Source organism: Pyxicephalus adspersus, chromosome 5 (assembly GCF_032062135.1).
Source record: "Pyxicephalus adspersus chromosome 5, UCB_Pads_2.0, whole genome shotgun sequence".
Taxonomy (NCBI): Eukaryota; Metazoa; Chordata; class Amphibia; order Anura; family Pyxicephalidae; genus Pyxicephalus; species Pyxicephalus adspersus.
This window is the reverse complement of record NC_092862.1, coordinates 83,817,603-83,839,567: the sequence shown is the minus strand read 5'-3', so window position 1 is coordinate 83,839,567 and position 21,965 is coordinate 83,817,603. Positions and strand designations below refer to the sequence as shown.

Below are 21,965 nucleotides of genomic sequence, written 5' to 3'. Positions count from 1 at the left end.
AAATTAAAAATGTACTTTTATTTTTATTTCATGTTGTGTGGTGTTTTTGTACTGTAAAAACCATTTAAAAGCAGATTACATTGTAATCTGCTTTTAAATTTCCCTCCCAGACACACCCCCATACATCACCACTCACATCACCCAGAAGATGACTCATCCTCCGGAGTGATGTGAGGGGGGATTGCCCTGCCCACAGAGACAGAGACACTGCTGCTGCTCGCATCTCCAGAGAGATGCAAAGCACAATGCAGGATTTCTGCATTGTGCTTCACATCTCACTGCAGATGCCAGCAGCAATAGCAAATTTTTTATTGCTGCTGGAGGAGCTGCGGGTTTAACGGCCAGGTGGTTAATGACCTCAATAGACCAAAAAAAGATTTTGTTCTGTTCAGGAGGAAAGAGTGAACATGGTTACATAAGCACCATATGACCACTAGAATGAGATACCAGGATACCCTTTGATTTCTAGATCACAAGTAAATAGAAGAGAACATTGGTAGTCATCTAACATGCCACTCTGCTTAGTTGGCCCCTGAGAGGCACACATTGAAGGTATTTGCCCTGGTTTTCTTGTGTGGGAGTTCAAACCCTAATAATTTAAATTTAATACAGTAAGTTGCATTGGATTAGACACAGAGAAAAACATGTCATAACAGACACCATAATTCGGCTCAGCAGGCAGAACCCTGGACTACCCAGAAGCCAAAGAAAGTGGCAAGGTGAGGGAATTGGAATAAAGTTCAAAAATAGTGAAACTTTATAAAAATAGGAAAAAGTACCAAATAAACTAAAGAATAAGATCTGAAAAATTCAGCAACCTATAGAAAATAACATTATAGTGACAAGCTTCAATAATTGAAAAACTCAGAGGTATAACAAATGTCAAACATATCAAACAAGTTTGTATTTGAATTTCTTTCATACCTGTAATAGCATTTCAGTTAAATACCCTATTATAGAACAGTACTCACATCAAAATAAGATCCTGCTTGTTCCAAGATTAGTTGGGTAGAGTCTGGTTTATTTTTGCAATAAGACACATACATCTGAAATTTATCAGCCTAAAATGAGAAACAAAACATTTTACTGTTAATGAATTTATTTTGACAGGCTATACCTGCATGAATATTTAATATTGACCCCCAAATCTTTTCTTATCTAGTAGGCATTTTCTGTAAATCATTGCCCAAAAGTTAAAGTGTATGTAAACCCAAAAATAAAGATAAAATAGAGTGTAGCCTTCTAGTTTTTAGCTGTAGCGGGTTTAATATTGTTAGAATTCTTTCATTTGTAATTGTTGACATGGGCATTTGTAAACTGACTTCCTGTCCTAGGGTGACAGCACTACCTATGCAGGAGCAACATTGTCAAGCAAGGTTACGGATTTGAACAACCCCCAACGTGCATTGACTAAGCCTATGGGGGATCACATGACTAGGCAAAGTGCACCTGCCATGTAAAATACAAGTGAAAAAAAAGGATGCTGCTGGGAGAAGAATAAAAGAAGCACAGCATGTGGATTTAAATAAATTAAATGATAAGTATAAAACATGACAGAAAAAAAAGTTATGCTGCCAACCTAGACCTTTTCCACTCTGCCTGTTCTCAGGCATTGGATGGCCATAAATGATCCAAATAGGTTAGCTGAGGATGATGCCAATATCATCATCTTCATCACTGTAATATGTAACAGGGTTTTTCATGAATTTGAACTGTACCACACAACAATAGGAAGTATTTGCATGACATCTGTTTTCAGGAGTATCTTGTAAAATTTAAAGTGAGAGGCAACATTTGCAATTGTTTTTAAACACTAAGGCTGTCACAGATGCCACAGGACAGTCAATTGTCATTGTTTTTTTCAGGTATATAATGATTTTTTTCAATTATATAATAGCTAAAAGGAACTAACAAAAATGTTAGAATAATATAACAAATTTGTATAATTACCCACGTCACAAAGCAGTGTCCTACATCCTCTGGTAGCTGCTCATATTTTTCAAGTTCTTTTAGAAAAATGCTGCAGAAAAAATAGGTAAATGTAAACAATTAAACTCATTTTACCACTTTTTTTTTTTTTTTTTTTTACACCAAAGCAAAAGTCACTGCATATACCCAAATATGAACAAAGATAACTACTTTTTACCTGAAAAAAATGTGAAAACTACATGTACTTAAGTATGACCCTAGGGAATAAAATGTGTCAGTCATTGCTGCCATTCAAAACCGTAATCAACAGAAATGACGATAAAATTGATGTGTGGTGTGATTGATGTGACGGCCACTAGTAGATAGTATGGTGTCTTTATGCAAAGTGCTAGTTTCAGAAGGCAAGATTTCGCTTTACATATTAGATACAGCGCTTTCTAGTGGTGAGAGTATAAAAAGCGAATCTTTTTCTATAAGTCATAAAACATCATATGTAATATGTATGTAAATAATCATAGTAAGTGTTCACACAATGTTTTATAGAAATTAAACAAGGAATCAGTGTGTTCCTCTAGCGGTTGCTAGGGGTTACCGGAACAAAAAGCGACACTAAAGATTGTGGCTATTTGTAAGGGCCGCATCATTTCCCACTGGCCATCGATGTGAGAGGCATTCTTAAATGACCCCTACACTAATATACTGAGGAAATAGTTATTATAAAGGGGGTCCCCGAAGACCTGAAATGTTAAAGAGGTCGAAAAAGCCTGATATAGATCTTATATCATTAAAAGCAGTACCTAAGCCTTAGAAAATTGTGTTTAGGGCAAGATGTTAGCTGCTGTATCACCAGTGTTTAGACTGCAAAACACATATATAACTGCATAACACATATATATATACACACACACATATATATATATATATATATATATATATATATATATATATATATATATATACATACATACATATACACACACACATACACATAGTTAGGTATATAAATTAGGTCCATAAATATAAGGAAGGAAGTTTAACACAAAAAACAAGAATGATGAATTATGTTGAATGGAAATATATAAATGATGTAATGTCCAATACACAATAATATCAAGGGTGACAACACTACAATAATAACGCATATCATAATATTGAATTCATTATGTGTTTTACATCTCTAATGATTAGTACTCACTTGTTATGAAACTCATACATTTCCTGCATATTTCCAAAAATAATATGCTCTTTATTTGCTATGCCAGGTGGAATATCTTCAACACCACTTGTCATTTCCCACAGATATGTCTGTAAAACATGAAAATAATTTTAAAAAAGTGTTTTTCACATTCAACGTAAAATCTTTTTCTCTAATGCTTGCTGAAGGACACAGCTGGATTCATAAATGTTTACCACCAAAAATAAGAAAAAGCGCAGAGAATACCTTAGAACTTGTCAGCATAGTTACAATAGCTAAACATTTTAGAGATAGGATAACTTAAGAAATACTTCTTCTCTGCCCACAGCCCTCTCTCACTGATCAAGCCCTGCCCAGGATTTCTAAATAATCAGTAATTGTGTTGTCTTCTGTGATTGGTTAGTGCTGATTTCATAGATATGGATCAGGTCCACCACCACAAAACAAGGACCACATCCAACTGCCATATCAGACCCCTGCAAAAAAAAAACATTATAATCAACGTCCTCCGTGGAGCCCCATCACCCTAATCCATGTTGTTGTCCTCATCCACAATGGTAACCTTATCTGTGTTGTCACCCTCATTTGCATTATTTGGTTTCTCTTTGACTGGGGTAAGAGCAGTTTAGGGGGTTTAGAAGCTTTAAACAAAAACAAAGCCCAGATAGAGCAGTACAAGTTAGGTTCACATCATTCCTAAACTTAAGTTGAGTGTACGAGTTAAGGTCCGCTTTAGATCGGCTCATCCAATTGTTTTGTCCTTGTCTTTTTAAATGCATATGTTGAATAACATTTTTATTGTATTTTTATCTATTAACCTCCTGGGCGGTTACCCCAAGCCTAGTTCGGGGTAAAAAAACATGCTGATAGCGTTTACCCGAACTAGGCTCGGGGTAGCTAAAAATAGAATCAAGCGTTACTTACCTGGTGCTGCTGGCATCCTCCATCAGATCCCGTCCTCCAGCACAGTTCTCTGGCGTCGATGCCCGTCTCCAGAGTCAGATACCCGTCTTCTAGGTCGGATCTCCGTCTTCTCCTTCCCTCGGGGTTCTCATATGTGTCCCTCAGCGATTCCTGATGAAGTCGGTGAGTGCGGGAGGAGCGGCGGGAAATTCAACTATATTGTATTGGATTCAATACAAAATAGCTGTATTGAGTCCAATACAAAGAAATCTTCATATAATATATATATATATTTATATTATACATATATTATACAAGCTACTGTACAGTTCTATTACATGTTTCCCTATTTTTTTATTTTTATTATTAAATGTATTAATAAACAATTTATTATTAAATGTATTAATTTTATTAAATATTGGACATATATTTCGGTGAGTTATGCCTAAGAATTTTAGACCTACAATGTAAAACTATAGTACTATACAGTATACAGAATTATTGCATTTTTAGTATTTTCTATTTATTTATGCATTCTTGCTGCTCTAAACAAGCTGATTTTTGTGTTTATTATTTAATTTTATTATTAAATTTAATTATTTTCTTTTACATGATTGTGTGTTTCAAACTTTATTATATTCAGGATATCTACTAGACCCTTGTTTAGACATATTTCGGTAAGTTACAGGTCTACAATATATATATAAAAAAAAATCTATATCTATCTAATCTATCTATCTATCTATCTATCTATCTATATATATATATATAATATACACACACATACATACATACACACACGTTGAAATAGGACCATGACTTCACAAATAAGGATAACCTTTTTCCTAATCCAGTCAATTGAATGCACTTGAATGCAAGGTACATATTGATTTTAAGAATATATTCAGATTGTATATTTGAGCTAAGATGACTGAATTATGAAAACAGAACAGCATGGCAATAAAAAATGTACACATCCATTTATGTTCTGGGACCATAAACATCTGCTTTGCCACATCTAATGGCCATTATTTTAAAAGGCCAGTATTTTAAAAGGTGAGTAAATTAACTGTGTAGTCAAATTTGCTGACACTTAGAAACTAATATTCAGCAACATATCTAAAATTACAGAACAAGACCAGGTAAATGACCACTAGCTATACCATGACCTGAAGAAACAGAATCTTCACATAGTGGGGATAGGCCTTAACTTTAAAGTTGATCTTAGGTGAGGGGGGTGGAAAAAAAAAACTATCAGGAAGGCTCTAACTTTCCTGCGTGTGTATTTCTGAAGATTGTACAAAAATCTGTTTATGGGCAAGCTCTGTGTACAAATCCAGGATATCTTCACTTGTATATAACTTCAGTGCATTTTGATTAGTAAATGATAGCGGGGAAAATAAAAATGGCCAGATGTGCTTATCAAGGAAAAAAGCTACACAAACATGTCGGTAATCATGAGGAAGGTCGAAAGGAGGGTGCTGAAAAGTTTAAATCCACTATAAGTATAAAATGTGGCCTTAAGGCTACCCTGTGTTGACAATCTCACCTCTTAAATGAAGATACCATCAAGTTAAAGACCTTTACACTTGCACAAGAAGAATCCACTGAACCTGCATTCTCAGCATCCCTGCTTTCCACTGCTAAAAAACCAACTTTACCAACATCAAGCTTTCCATGTAATTGTCAAAATCTGAAGTCCAAAACCCCTTCACCTACTCTCAAGATATGTAGGTGGGGCAAACCTTCATGACAAAGGGTAATTAGTTGTGGGCGTCAACATTTTACCCTGCCAAGGTGGCTGTTTTCAGGGCACAAGTTTCCTCACATGAATAAAAGGCATACTTTTGCACAGATAAAGATTTCTTGCATAAAAATACTTAGATTTGAAAGACTGTGGTGATATTCCCTCAAGGTATATTCATATAGTCAGTCCCTATTAAAGGAAAGCTAAAAAAAAAAGGGTCCTAGATGCTCAAATGTGCCCCTAAGGGCTGGGGCAAAACACCAAACAGTTGTTTTTCTCAGGCAGCATTATACTAGTATTGTGCTCCTGCACCATCTGTTCTATCAATTCCTAAAGATGTTGTTGTATATTTATATTGATCAGATCCTGCCAAAAAAAATCTGGACCTTATGGCCCTTTCATGTGATATCAGAGGACCTGAAAAAAGGGAACCAGTGACTAAGTATTTGAAACCGGCAAGAGATTTAAATTTCCCGTCCGTCAGATTCTTGGAAAAGGGGCCAAACATAAAAATAGACAACCGCATTGTTCAGGCAAGAAAAGCACGTGTCCTCTTTAAGGATGAAGCTCACATTTTTGAACCGACCACCAGAAAGGGATAAAGGATCCAAAGACCTTTAGGAGCAGAGAAGGAACAGTTAAGTAATTTCTTCGACAAAGAACAATGTGTCTTCCCGATTGGTGTTTTAATTATAAATACTGCCACATTCCAAAAATATAACAGCAATATAACACAATACTCTATGTGGGACTTTTTAGGCAGCTCAACTCAAAATTCAACAACAATTGAAGAAAATCAGTAATAACGAGCACTTTATTTTCCAAATAAAATACTCAAAACAATCGGTTGCTTAATATATAGCTTTATCTATACTCCAAACATTTACCATTCCTCCTGTCAGCAATAGCAATTAGCCTGAATAGTGATTTACTTGCTTGTTCACTGCCTTCCTCTCCCGTGTGTTCTAACAGAGCCACTCTGGCCACAGTAAACAGGTTTAGAAAAACAAAATTTGATTAGACTATATCAACCTATTAAAAAAGTGTGTGCTTGAATTTAATTTTTTTTACAGTCGCTGTTCGACATGGGTTTGTTTTCAAACTTCCACTGAATGACTATAAAACAGCAAAAGAACGGTCAAGACAGCATAGAAATTGGTTGGTGTGTACAAAAGTGCAAAGTAGCTGATCTGTCTGAAATCCAGTACACTCCTAAATTCCTGTGTTAGCTGACAATAAAGTGCCTCTGCTACACTACCGCACGCAGCCTCACCAGGCTCTCCACTGCTGTAGATCAACCACCATTATAACACAAAGAGATGTTTTTTGATCAGCAGAGAAATACTTAGGCAGGAATAATGTCATTAATAATATTACACAGAATTTATATAGCACTGACATATTATACAGTGCTTTACAATGTCTATACTCATGTCACCAGCTGTCCCTCAAAGGGGTTTACAATCTAATATCCCTACCTCAGTAATATGTCTTTAATACAGTCTAAGGTCAATTTTTTGGGGGCAGCCAATTAACTTGACTTAACCTAACATTGCTAAAGATATTAGTTAATCAAAGGTATAGTTATCAGTTGAAACATCATCAAAGAGTATTTTGTACAGTGTGCTTTATGAGAAAATCATTGGGTAAATAGCTATAAATTATAGTGTTGTAACATGCAGGTTTGACATCTAAAAAATTTTTATTGTGATTATCTGATTGGCCCACATTGCTAGCCCTCATTGTCTTTTGAATCCTGGTATGTGGAGAACATAAAGAATATAGATGCTTTAAGATTAATGAGAAAAAAAAATAGAAAACCCCTATAAGGGCAGGTTCAGGCAATGACGGGAACAAGTTTTCCTGCATGGCTCCCGTCCTCCTTGGAGAGACACTAAATGTGGCCTCTCCCTGTGGCAGCCCTCATAAGGAATAAACTGGGGCTGCAGTGAGCGGTACTACCGGTAGTACTAGTGCTACAAGGTAAATGCTCTAGGTGGTGGGCAAGGTGCCAGGCGAGGGAGTTACAAGAAATCTCACATTAAAAAGACTGGCGCGAACCTGCCCTTACAGTAGTAATCCCAAAAATAAAATCTAGTTAATCACAAATTTTACATACATTTTCTTTCAACTGTACATTTTAAACCTATTGACTTTTTCTTCAACAAATACATAATAGGTAAGATTTTTAAACAATATATATGGAACTTACATCCAAACATTCTCGCAGATCTCTTACATACGTCTTTTCCGTTTGAATCAACTCAGCCATGATATACCTTAAAAAAAAAAAAAAATTACAATATATACATGTATACAAAATATCTCTATTTATTAACACATTTTGAACAACATGTATCTAAATGTGTCTGCATTTGTGTACATTTATTATTAATATCTTGGTAACATTAAAAAACATGAACAACATCGTATTTGCAGCGGTCTCTGCAGGCTGTAACAATGTGTGCAAAAATATGGACGGAAACAGAAAAATAACAATAAAATTCTAGCTGTTCCAATGTCTATTATAAAAAAAAAAGGGCCAAAAAGATTTACAGCTTTTTTTCCCCACTTGTAATAAATGAAAGTCTTTAATAATGGAAAAAAAAGCTACATAGAATTTGACCTCTTTATTGAAAATTTGTTTTTTAAAATGCACTTACTCTTTCCTACGAGCAGATTTTCTCTTTTCCTCATTAAGTTCATGTGTTGCTTCACGAAGCTTTACTTCACACCCTGGTGTGCCACCAGGAAAGATATCCAACTGCAAACTCTTACTCTGGAAGAAAAAAGTAAATCCCTTAAATTAAAAACATGGTGTTGACTAAATGATATATCAACTGTTCATAAATATGAGGTTTGTCTATTAAATAATGAGAATGTTTTTATCTCTTATATGCCCGCTGCAAACACAAAGGCCTACTCAAGCATTTATGAGCTGTTGAATACAGGTCTATGGAAAAGTGTAGATGGAAAAAAACGACCCTAGAAGCTACGTGGAACTTTTAAAGGCTTGTAAACGCCAAACGCCTACCCTAAAAACAGACCGATTTATTGTAACTATTTTTTTCAAGGCTTTTGCCAGACAGGCTGTAAAAAAAGCCTACTGAAATATGAAAAAACAGAGCTCTGAACATAGCCTAAGGTTATGTTCAGACCTGATCCCGAAAAATGTGCTGGTTGAACGCTCCCAGAAGCCTACTCTGCACAGCTAGACTTTCAGGATCGTTTTCAGGCAAAAGCCTTTACAGACTTATATAGGCGTTTGCAAGTCTATAGAGACTTTGAAAGGCCAAACAACCCTGGAAGCTACATGGAACTTCTAAACAAACGCCTGTAAAAGCCTAAAAAGCTTGTGAAAGCCTACAGAGATGTGTGAACCAATCAGAAGGGACACAGTGAAGTGCATAGGCCAGAGGAGAAAATTATAAAAGTTGGCAACTGTTTTTTTTTTTCTGCATGAAATACGTCTTTATTATCTGGTATGTAGTATATGTATATTTGTTAAACAACTTTTTTTCTGTATGTCTGTACACAATATAGCTTTTATGTGTTTATTCCTATGCCGATGACTGCCTCATAACTTACAACTGAGATTTTAATAAAGAATTAATATTCATTTTATTTTATACTACCTCAATGATAATAATTTTCTTACAATGTGAGTAAAAAAGCAATTTTACCACAAGAAACAAAATAGAATTTTTGGAGGAGTGTATGTAAAGAAAATGATAATGGTACCTCACACATGATAGACTACATGCAATTTACCTGCCACCAGTGACAGATGTTTGAGATGTTGAGAGGAGTCTGGTACACTGTATCACATATTTTAGAAGTGCGTAATCTTACTTCCCTATTGGAAATTGGTAAATGACTTACTCGAGGCATTAGTGGAGATTCTGACAATCCTAGATGTGGCCACACACTTGCTGAGCCTGCCCATAGATAGGTTTTCTAAGTTTACTAAAAAAAAAATTGGTTCCCCATGTCTTTACAGCAGCCAAATGCCTCAATTCGAGACACTGAAAATCAACCCCCCCCCCCAGGTTTAAATGTTCGAATTATGTCCAGTTAATGGAAAACCTTACAGCTCGACTACATGACCAAATGAGGTCAAAAGTTTACAGCAATTTGGGCACCTTGGGACTCTTTTTTGTTATCACCTACCAATATATTTCAGCAATATACAATTTCCTCTCATTAGGGAGGATCTACCACCTAACTGATACATACAGTTAGGTCCATAAATATTTTTTCTAATTTTGGTTCTATACATTACAATTCATTTTAAATGAAACAACTCAGATGCAGTTTAACTGCAGACTTTTAGCTTTAATTCAGTGGGTTGAACAAAAAGATTGCATAAAAATGTGAGGAACAAAAACCTTTTTTTTACACAATTACTTCATATCAGGGGCTCAAAAGTAAATGGACAAATTAAAAAGCTGTAAATAAAATATTCATTTCTAATACTTGGTTGAAAACCCTTTGCTGGCAATGACAGCCTGTAGTCTTGAACTCATGGACATCACCAGATGCTGGGTTCCCTCCTTTTTAGTGCTCTGCCAGGCCTTTACTGCAGCGGCTTTCAGTTGCAGTTTGTTTGTGGGCCTTTCTGTCAGATGTTTAGTCTTCAACAAGTGAAATGCATGCTCAATTGGGTTCAGATCAGGTGACTGACTTGCCATTCAAGAATATTCCACTTCTTTGCTTTAGTAAACTCCTGGGTTGCTTTGACTGTATGTTTTGGGTCATTGTCCATCTGTATTATGAAACGCCTCCCAATCAATTCCACTGCATTTAGCTGGATTTAAGCAGAGAGTATGTCTCTGAACACCTCAGAATTAATTTGGCTGCTTCTGTCCTGTGTCACATCACTGTTAAATACTAGTGTCCCAGTGCCACTGGCAGCCATGCAAGCCCATGCCATCACACTGCCTCTGCCATGTTTTACAGACGATGTGGTATGCTTTGGATCATGAGCTGTTCCACGCCTTCTCCATACTATTTTCTTGCCATCATTCTGGTAAAGGTTGGTCTTGGTTTCATCTGTCTAAAGAATGTTTTTCCAGAACTGTGCTGGCTTTTTTTAGATGTTTTTGAGCAAAGTCCAATCTAGCTCCTCTATTCTTGAGGCTTATGAGTGGCTTGCACCTTGTGCACCCAGTGCACCCTCTGTATTTACTTTCATGCAGTCTTCTCTTTATGGTAGACTTGGATATCGATGCGCCTACTTCCTCGAGAGTGTTGTTCACTTGGTTGGCTGTTGTGAAGGGGTTTCTCTTCACCATGGAAATGATTCTGCAATCATCAACCACTGTTGTCTTTCGTGGACGTCCAGGTCTTTTGGGATTGCTGAGTTCACCAGTGCTTTGTTTCTTTCTCATGATGTACCAAAGTGCCACTCCTAATATTGTAGATTTTTTTTTCTGTTTTTGCAGCTTAAGGATGGCTTGTTTCACCTGCATGGAGAGCTCCTTTGACTGCATGTTGTCTATTCACGGCAAATTATTTCACATACAAGCAACCCCTCCACCACCACCTAATCAACTCCAGGCATTTTATCTTCTTAAATGATAATGACATAACGTAGGAATTGCCCACACCAACCCAAGAAATAGCTTTTGAGTCAATTGTCCAATTACTTTTGAGCCCCTAAAATGAAGTGATAAAAAAAGTGTGTAAAAAAAAAAAAGGCTTCAGTTCCTCACACATCTTTTATTTTTTACCCACTGAATTAAAGCTGAATGTCTGCAGTTCAACTGCATCTGAGTTGTTTCATTCAAAATGAATTGTAGTAATGCACAGAACCAAAATTAGAAAAAAGTTGTCTCTGTCCAAATATTTATGGACCTAACTGTATTTGTATCCTTCAGGCAATGCCATACCTAGGCTCCTACTTCTGCCTTCCCCCCCTCCCACCTATCCTGTCCCCTTACCCCATCCTGTTTTGTTACAAACAATGCGGTTATGGCTTATGTAAGTTGAATATTAACTATTTTTTTTTATTTATTTTTTTTTCATATGTTATGTTACCTTTTCGGGTTACTGTTTGTTGTTGTATTTGTTGTCATTATTATAGGAAAATCTAACTAAAAACACACTTTAAAAAAAAAGGTCCACTAGAGAGAAAACTTTTCTACCTATCTATAGAAAAAGTATCACTTTTTTTTTTTTTTTTTTTTTGAGAAAAAGTATGATGACCCCACTAGCATCACAATAGCAAGTGGCATGAAATCCATTTTTGAATCCACAGTCTCAGACAAGGTCTGAAGATGATAGGTGTTACAAAACTAAGTATGGCAGGATGAACAGATCATATTACATTGTAAATCTTAACTGATAATTCATGTCTGTGAAAAAAAGTCTCTAAATGTCTGTGATAAAATAATAGCATTTGTGGGTGTTCAGTAACAGCTTAGATCTTGAAAATGAAGCAAAAACGCTTTGCATTACACATAGAATTATAACATTCGTTGTAACTGCCTCACTTACCGACTTGTTGGAATCTGAATAAATTCCAAGAGCCTTTTCCAGTGATGTACGATATTTTTCCATACGCAGAGAGAAATCTCTATACCTTTTGTCCACCGCTGTGATGCATTTCTTAATTTCTGAAGAATGTGCATGTCCTTTTTCACAAAAACCATCAGCCAACTGTATTAACAATTTTACCCTCTCTCTAGTTTGCTGTTAAAAGAACAGAGGAAATCACTGTTATCACTGTAAAAATAAAATTATTATAGCATAATACGTAATGCATAATTTAAAATAAAAAAAGTCCCCCCTAAAGTAATCAATCAACTAGTCTATTTTTAGAGAACTGAAAAGTTGCAGGAAAATGTATTACTTTTCCTACACAAACACAACAAACATCTACGAAATATTAGAATACGTATATTTATGCAAACTCTCAATTGAAAATTTTAAATAGACAAAGAAAGTAGAAATAATTAGTTCAACCAGCAAATTCCTAGTGTTGCTAATCAAGTCAATAAATCACCTAGTAGCTCGCTTTGCTCATCCAATGATCTACTAAATTACTTTTTTTCCTTTAACCACATCATATGCACAGCTTTAAAATGCTATATTATTATTAATAATAATAATAATAATAATAATAATAATAATAATACATGACTTATGTCTGTGACCAAAGAGTCAAAAGCGAGTCATAAAATAATAGCACGTTTGTGGATTACTTACTGACTTGTTAGGATCAGAATAAATCGGCCTTGACTTTTAAGACAATCTATGTAATAGTTAGGGGAGCTTGTAAACCCAGCTGTGGCACTGGTGTTTCTTTCAAAAATGGAAACGGAATGGGCTTGGCGGAATCAGCGGGGAAAGAACACCCTGTTGAGCTTGAGTCTAGTCTGGCATCTAGAGCTGGGCATTGGGCAGGCGGCGGCGGCAGCAGCAACAGCAGCAGGAGGAGGAAGCAGTGGGCCCTGAGACAGAGCATGGAGGGCATTACAGCTTGAGGCCATCATCCCTTATTGACAGTGTAGAAGGTGTAGCTATTGGGATGAATGAGATTCCCACTGTCCCTACAGTGGCGGTGGGCCCTGAGACAAAGTGTGGTTGGCTGTGTTACCCCTCCTGCTCTTACTGCTGCCGCCTGCCCACTACCCAGCTCTAGATGCCAGACTAGACTTAAGCTCAACAGGGTCTTCTTTCCCCGCTGATTCCGCCAAGCCTGTTCCCTTTCATGTGGTTTCGCTACATAGTAGTTAGGGACAGACTGGAATCTCATTCATCCATTCATGTCTCCAATAGTTACAGCTTCAACACTGTCCATATAGGTGATGGCCTCAACCTCTAATGCCCTCCTTGCTCCGTCTTAGGGCCCACCGCCTTCTCCTCATGCTGTTACTGCTGCTGCCTACGCAGTACCCAGCTCTAGATGCCAGTTACCAATGCTGTCCACACTCCGTCTCAGAGCCCACCGCCTCCTCTTCCTGATGTTCCTGCTGCACGCCCCAGGCTTAATCAATATGAGCCATCAGGATGCAGGTATACTTCCGATGAGCCAGCTGATTCGAGTGGGCGGCATCTTTAACCCTGGAGCGCAGCTCGAAGAGTAAGTGGAAGTGCATGTCAATCACATCCAATTGGTGCAAATCTGCTAGTGTGGCGCTGTACAAATTCCCAGCGAACATTAGGAATTGGGTACTCAAGCATTTCAGCAGCTTTGAATCCAACAGACATGGACATGTTGCATATCACCAGACATTTGGGGCTCAGCACCACGGTGAGACAAATAAAAAGGTGGTCCAGGTTGGTTTTGTACATTTGCAGTGATTTCTCATGATACCTGATAACATCCTATATACACGAGTTGATGATGGCAACGTCGGGCTGAGGTCCATGTTGGAAGTTGGCCAGCACGCTCTCTATGTACTCCGAAGAAACACGGGTCAGGAAATAGAACCGTACAAGGTGGTGGTCAGTTCTGTAATGACGCACTTGGCGGTAAATTATGCCATTGTGCATTTCACCCAGAGGTCCCCCAACGTGTCGTTTGCAAATGACATCTGACCCTTCCCTTTCAGCTGCTTCTCAGTCCGAAACTCATCATTCTGCAGTATTTTCACAAGATCCTTGTTGACGGATCTTTGAATTGAGTGTCCCAGGACGGCCACATACTTGTTGTGGAGAAGTTTTCGGACATCTGCTGAGCTCAATAACTTCATGGCTCGATGTGGTCATCCAGGACCTCTCTGTTCCCGGTAAATATACTGGTGTCTCCCATCTCATCCACCCCAACTTATACAGAGGGACTGCTGTCCCACTTCCCAGTTCTGGGGTAACACACAGAAATTCAGTCCGATAAAGCGAGTACCGATGGATGAAGCAGAAGACGTGGCCTTCTACATTCAATCACAAATTTCAGATTAAACACTTTGGGGTGTCATTAAAGTTGCACTACACCGAGCTTTAGATGACAGTTACTAATGCCTTCTACACTCTGTCTCAGGGCCTGCTATAGAGGGAAAGCACATGAAAGGAAACAGGGCTTGGCGGAATCAGTGGGGAAAGAAAATCCTGTTGAGCTTGAGTCCAGTCTGGCATCTAGAGCTGGGTACTGGACAGGCGGCAGCATCAGTAACAACAGAAGGAGGCGGTGGGCCCTGAGACGAAGTGTGGACGGCATTAGTAACTGGCATCTACAGTCGGGTACTGGGCAGGTGGCAGCATCAGTTACAGGAAGAGGAGGAGGATGAGGAGGAGGCGGTGGGCTCTGAGACAGAGTGTGGACGACATTAGTAATTGGTATCTAGAGTCGGGTACCAGGCAGGCAGTAGCAGTAACAGCATGATTCGAAGGCGATGGGCCCTGAGACGAAGTGTGGATGGCATTAGCATCTTGTATATAAAGTCAAGTACTGGGCAGGCGGCAGCATCATTTACAGCAGGAGGAGGAGGTAGTGGGCTCTGAGACAAAGTGTGGATGGTATTAGTATCTTGCATTTAGAGTTGGGTACTGGGAAGGCGGCAGCATTAACAGGCAGTAGGAGGCGGTGGGCCCTGTGACGGAGCGTGGACCGCATTGGAGGTTGAGGCCATCACCTCTATGGACAGTGTAGAAGCTGTAGCTAATTGAGACATGAATGGATTAACAAAAATCACACTTTCCATACCTAATATCTAGTGCAACCACATAAAAGGGAACGGACTTGGCGGAATCCACGGGGATATCTAGCAAGTGCTATCACAGGTAAATATCTGTATTTGTTTCACATAAATACATACATTTTTATGGGTTTTAGGATACATACCAAGTGCTATCAGAGTACAATATCTGTATTTTTTGGGAGAAAAAAATATATTGTTTATGGCCTTTTGGATAGATACCAACTACCAAGTGCTATCAGAATTAAATATCAGTATTGTTTGTAGAGTAATACATCAATTTTTTTGGTTTTAGGGATAAATAGCAAAGTGGGATCAGAACTAAAGATCTGTTTTTTCTGTAGAGAAATATAGAATTTTTTATGGTCTTTTGGATCGATACCAAATGCTATCAGAATTAAATATCTAGATTTTTGACATTTTTATGGCTTTGGAGATATATAGCAAAGTGGGATCAGAATGAATTACATGTATTTTTTGGAGGGAAATACTGAATTTTTATGGGTTTTAGGATAGATACCAAGTGCTATCATAATTGAAATATTTGTATTTTTTTTTTACAGAAATACAGACAATTTTAGGTTTCTTGTGATAGATTGCAAGAGGTATCCTAAATTATACCTCTTGTAATACATCACAAAAGCCAGAAATTTTTCTATATTTATCCATAAAAAATACAGATATTTCATTCTTACAGCACTTAGTATCTATCCAAAAATCCATAAATTTTTCTTTATTTCTGTAAAAAAAATACAGGTATTGAATTCTAATCCCACTTGCTATCCATCTAAAAAGCCATAAAAAAAATCTGTATTTCTCCCTAAAACTACTGATATTTAATTATGAATCATAATTAAACTGCTGCATTTTTTGGAGAGAAATACATACATTTTTATGGCTTTTTTAATAGATAGCAAGTTGTAGCCTGAATTAAATATCTGTATTTTTTTTTATAGAAAAACAGAAATGTTGCCGTTTATTTTTATAGATAGCAAGTGGTATCAGAATTAAATATCTGCATTGCCAATCCAAGCCTTATTCATTTCAAGAAAAGTGATTTGGTCGACGTTTTCTGCGGAGAGCCGAATGCACTTGTCACTCAGTACGCCCCCAGCTGCACTGAACGCTCTTTCAGATAACACACTTGCGGCTGGGCAGGCAAGGACCTGAATGGCATGTTCTGCCAGCTCTGGCCACTGCTCAAGCTTGGATACCCAGTAGCCCAGTGGGTCCTGGCTTTGCAGGTTGCTAGTGTCCCATGCAGAGCTCAGGTATTCCTGCACCATGACTGAGTACCGCTGCTGAGTTTCATTGGCAATTGCTGCACGTTCGCAGCTTGCTTCCGCTAAAAAAAAAGCCTGCATAGTTTGGCTTAGACGACCTCTACTGCTGCTGCCACCCATGCCGCTTAAAGCAGTTGTTTGGCTCCCATGGCTGGTGGAACTGCCATAGAGATCCCTGGTGCTGCTGCTGCAGGCAGCCAAAAAGGATGAGCACAAGTCCCTTACAAGCACTGCTTGGTAGTGCTGCATTTTAGGTCCTCTGTATTGGAGCAAGATCAGTTGTTTTATCTCAGGCTTGTAACATGGATCCAGTAATGTAGCAATCCAATAGTCATGTGGCTCAAACTAGCCACAGCTGAGGTAATTGTGGACCCACACTCCTGGGGGTCGAACAGCAGCACAGGGTCGTCCTCCTCCTCCTCCGCCTGGTCTTGCCATCCACGGAACATGCCACCCTGTGTTTGGGTGGATGGATGCCATGTACCCTCAATATCCTACCTCTGCCCCTTCTTCCCCTTTGCAGCCACTCCGCAGGGCTGAAGAAAGGTAGTGAAGGTATATGTCTGAAACGAACAGACTCTGCCACGTAATCCACCACTGCTTTCTGTTGTTCAGCCAGCTGCTGCATTATGTAAAAGGTGGATTTCCAACGTGTGGCCACATCACAATTTAACCGATGCACTGGCAGGTTAAGATTTCGCTGTAAATCCACCAATCTGGAACTGGCTGTGTACGACCGGCGGAAATGCGGTGACAACTTTCTGGCCTTCAGCAACAGCGGCTGGAGGCCTGGGTAATTCCTAGGGAAGCGCTGTACTATCAGGTTCATGACGTGAGACAGGCAAGGTACGTGTGTGAGTTTGCCACAATGCAGGGCTGCCAGCAGATTGGCCCCGTTGTCACACACGACCTTGCCTGGCTGAAGTCTGTTGGGAGTTAGCCATTTGTCCTCCTGCTCCCGTAAGGCACTTAGAATGGCTGTGCCCGTGTGGCTTAGGGAACCCAGGCTTCGCAACTTCAGGACTGCGCGGCAACGTCTGAATTGCGCACCGAAATAGCAAACTGCAGGTTGTTGCTGGCGGTGAACAGATGCTGCCGAATGGGAGGTGCTGGGTCTCCACGGCAAAGTGTCCCTGGAGGAAGAGGTTGAGGCACAAGAGTCAAAGGATGAGGTGGAAGTGGAGGTTGAGGAGGAAATTGCATGGCGATGTGCTCTGGGCGGAGGTAGGTATGCAGACCCAGTGAGCTGTATAAAAAATAAATCTTCCCACTCCATGCTTGCTCGACCAACTGTCGGTTGTCAGGTGCACCTTGCCAGAAACTGAGTGCTGCAGGGTCATGAACACATTGCTCTGCACGTGTTTCTGCAAAATACTGTCCCTTAGGCATTACAGGAATGCGTAACGGAACGCATTGGAGTCCACCAGCCAGTAAGGGAGGAGCTCTAATGCAATCAGCTGTGCAACTGCTGCATTGATTAGCTTTGTTTTGGGGTCATTTGGGCCATTATTTCCTCTTGCGCTTCAGCATCTGGGGGATGGAAGGTTGGATGCTGCTAATGCTAACCACAGAAAGATTGGACGATGGGGTAGAAGTTGTGGGGGATGGCAATGATGCCTGGTTTTCACTGCTAGCAATGTGACAAACAGCAGCCGATCTGCGTTGGAGCTCCTGCTCACCGCTGGTGGAGCCTGAAAAATGTAATCCTCGGCTACATGCCCCACTCAAATTGCTGGCAGCAGCACGGGTAACTTTGGCGGCAGAAGGAGGAATGGCAGCGGAGGAAGATCGAGCAGTTTGAGCTTGCTTCTTGGGCGGAGGTGGTTGCACAGAGCTCTGTGCTTTGACCAGGTGTTCCCGCCAGGTTACTGGGTGGTGGCTTTTTAAATGAGTGCTCATGCAACTTGTTCCAAGTTTGTTTAGGTTTTTGACTCGTTTCAAGTGTTGAGCACACAGTTTACAGATGACCATAGTGTTGTCATCACTATGGACATTAAAAAATGCCCACACTGGCGAATATCTAACTGGGACGAAAGGTGCTCTGGAGCTGGTGCTCGTGGTGGCGGTCTGCGGTGGTTGAGGCATAGCTGTGGTGACAGCTTCCAACGATTTACGTCTATGACTTGCCTCACTGGTACTTGAAGAATGCAGAGTGTGGGCAGCTTTTACCCTCTTCCTCCCTCTCCCCCTTTAAGGGTCATCATCATCATCATCAGAGACAGTTTCCCTATATGTGCCGAAAGAAGCAGCGGCCTTTTGGAGCCAGTTTGAATTGGCCCGTCTGGCTCAGAGTGTTCTGGTGAAAAGTAAGTGGGGGGGGGGGGAAGCCTGTGAACTGACTCTCTTCCTCAGATGACTGAAACAACTGAGCATTGTGAAGGAATGCTTGTAGGTCCACCTCTCCAACACCTCGTTCAGACTCCTCTACATCTTGCTGTACACGTGACTTTCCAGCCGCTGATGAAGAACTAGGAGGAACAGGTGTATCATGGATTGTTTGGGACACCTGTAGGGCCTGTGTCTGGGACTGGGATGAAGAGGGGGTAGAATCACTTGACCCCGGCTGGGTCATGTACTCCACTACGTCTTGTTCATGGTGTGGCAATAATAGACACCCACCACCAACAGCAGCGCTTCTTGTTCTTGGGTCTGCAGCTAAAAACCAACTCATACTGCTTTGCTTGCCACCCCTGCCAAAGCTGCCCATTCCTCTTTGGCCAGACATTGTAGAATTTTTTTTTGTGGCTTGATACCCTTCAAAATACTTTGCTATATGTTTATGTCAATTTGTACAGTAAGTGGATTTTTTTATTGGGGGGAGGGGGGGATTGACACAAAAAATGCAAGTGCGCTGTGTGTGTTGTATGCAGCACTTTGCTTCAGTGGTGACGCTTGTAATATGCAGCACAGTATACAAACTATATACTGCAGTATACACTGCGTCTGTGTGTCTGTCTCTCAGTACAAGTGTGATACTGTGCACACAGTCAGCGAGGAGACCCTGCCTCTGGCTGCGTTTATGTAACACACTGACTGAATACTTATCTATCTATCATTGTATCTATCTATGTATATATCTATCTATCTAGCTAACAGTGGAACACTTTACATATCTGAGTACAGTAGATTTCAGGACTGCACCAATACAGTACAATCCAAAAATCTGACTAATAGTGTGAGTGTGACACAGTCTAACAAAATAAAGCACTTTTTTCACTTTGAAAAAGCAAGCCAAGTAGCACAGAAAGGTGGTGATGCTAGCAAATCTCTGTCAGGAGTGGTAAATGCAGGCACACCCTGGCCCTATATAGGCCAATAACGGTCATATTCGGGTCAAACATTAGGACGACCCGAATTCGAATAACAACACTAGTCATGACTAAGCAAAATAGTATTGAGCATTTCTTATTTGCAGGAATAACATTGCAATACCTAGTGGCTGTCATGTAAATTGTAACAATTGTGACAAAATACAATATCAATAAACAAGCCATCTTGAACAGTGCAAGTGTTTCCTCTGTGGTAAATGTAACATTTTTTATGGGGTAATTAGAGGTGGCAAATACCCACAATCAGGGGGCATTTTCCAGAAAATAATAAAGTTAGGACCGGAAGGTAAATAAAATGGGGAAAGAGAGAACAAGTTACAATGCCTTAGCCAAATAAAAATATACAACAAAACTAAAGTACAATTGATCTTCAACATAACATTGTTGAAACTGCGTCGGATAGGATAATTACATGGAATTACAAATTAAAAAAGTCAAGAAAATCTTGCGTTTAATTGCTCAAACACCACAAACCCTTCTAAGTGCTTCCCAAAGCCGAGATCATAGCAGGGTGTATGGCAAAAAATGTCAAAGACCACACTTAATTGAGTTAGAGAAAGTGTAACTTTCAAATCGGGCATCTAAATGTTAAAAAATTTCTGGGGATGTGCATCAGGATGTTTGATCCCTTCTATTTGGTCAATAATCATGAGTGATTGAAGCAACTGAGTAAGTTGCTGAATATTCGTTATATTAGATAGCTAGTTCTTCAATTTACACTTCCTGGCTGCAGGAAAACAGAGATTGTCTCATCTGGATATTGACAATTTGTTTTTATTGTCGATGGGAGTAGCTAAAGTGTGAGGTAGAACATGAAAAACAGCTATGTGGGGAACAAAGAGGTGTGTTTGGCCCAATATTTATAAATATAAGCAAATACCTGAAACCAGAAAATCTGTATATATTTGGGTAAGAACATAAACCATAATATAAGACTAGGTACACACGTGCAATAATTATCGTTTGAAAACGAACAATCAACGATTATTCCCGATTATTTTGAACGATCGTATTGTGCACAATTCTGTACATGCTGTAACAAAAGGACTGTTCAAATATAATCCACCAATAATGTACACACTAGATATGATAATTTGAATGATCGTTTGTGAACAATCGTTCAAAAGATGAAGGAAGTGACACGTACAGGAGAAAGTGTATCACAGAAAAATCCACAATCACTGAACGACCGTACACACAATAGATTACGAACGATCGTCGCCCAATCAGATCCGCCGGGACGGTCATTTGTTTCCAGCGGGATTCCTTGTTCGTCGGCGTTGTTGACTAGTCGTGCACATTTTTGTTAACAATTATCGAACAATCTGTCGTAGATCATTTGTTTCGCATTTAGAGCAGGCCATTGGGAATCTGCAGAGTAATGTTGGTTTGACCTGGACATCGAAAGAATATTATGCCCTATATAAAATTTTGTAATGCATTTCCCTCCACACTTATTATAATTTTGTGCACTATGGACCAACTAAATTCCCAAAAATCTATAGTCTCTTTGGCATGTCCAAAAAGTTGCCTATCTGGACACACTGGAGTAAGTTTGAAGTGGGTCTGGGTCCCCATTGGTCAGTGTTTGATAAAGCTCTGAAATAGATTGGTGTGTAGGGGGAAGTACCAATTACTCTGTTAACAGTATTTGGTAAAGGCAAAAATGTATCAAAGTGAGAGCGGCTAAACAAGTAGCTTTTTACTTATAGATAGTATACACGATGGGTGGCAGTTATAGCATATTTTAATTGCACTATATTAAATGGCATAAGTCTGTGATTCTGATCTAATAGATGTGCTAGACATTTTATACCCCCATTCTCAGCAAAAGCGCATTTAATTGTGAATTTTGTGGGATGTCAAGGGCAGGTTGTAAAGGCTGGGGTAATGTGTTGATAAACCTTACATAATTTCATAACTGCTCTTCATGCTATGAGT

General features: G+C 39.3%; 1 protein-coding gene across 1 annotated transcript in view; it reads right to left on the bottom strand.

Moving 5' to 3' along the window:
* Positions 1–21,965, bottom strand: part of TRIO (trio Rho guanine nucleotide exchange factor) — a gene marked incomplete at its 5' end in the record, with an annotated part of 463,708 nt that overhangs the window by 249,311 nt on the left and 192,432 nt on the right. Inside the window, 6 exon segments of the mRNA XM_072411970.1 lie at positions 972–1,061; positions 1,951–2,020; positions 3,125–3,234; positions 7,987–8,053; positions 8,438–8,553; positions 12,273–12,467. Of these exon segments, the coding sequence (XP_072268071.1) occupies positions 972–1,061; positions 1,951–2,020; positions 3,125–3,234; positions 7,987–8,053; positions 8,438–8,553; positions 12,273–12,467 (648 nt within the window).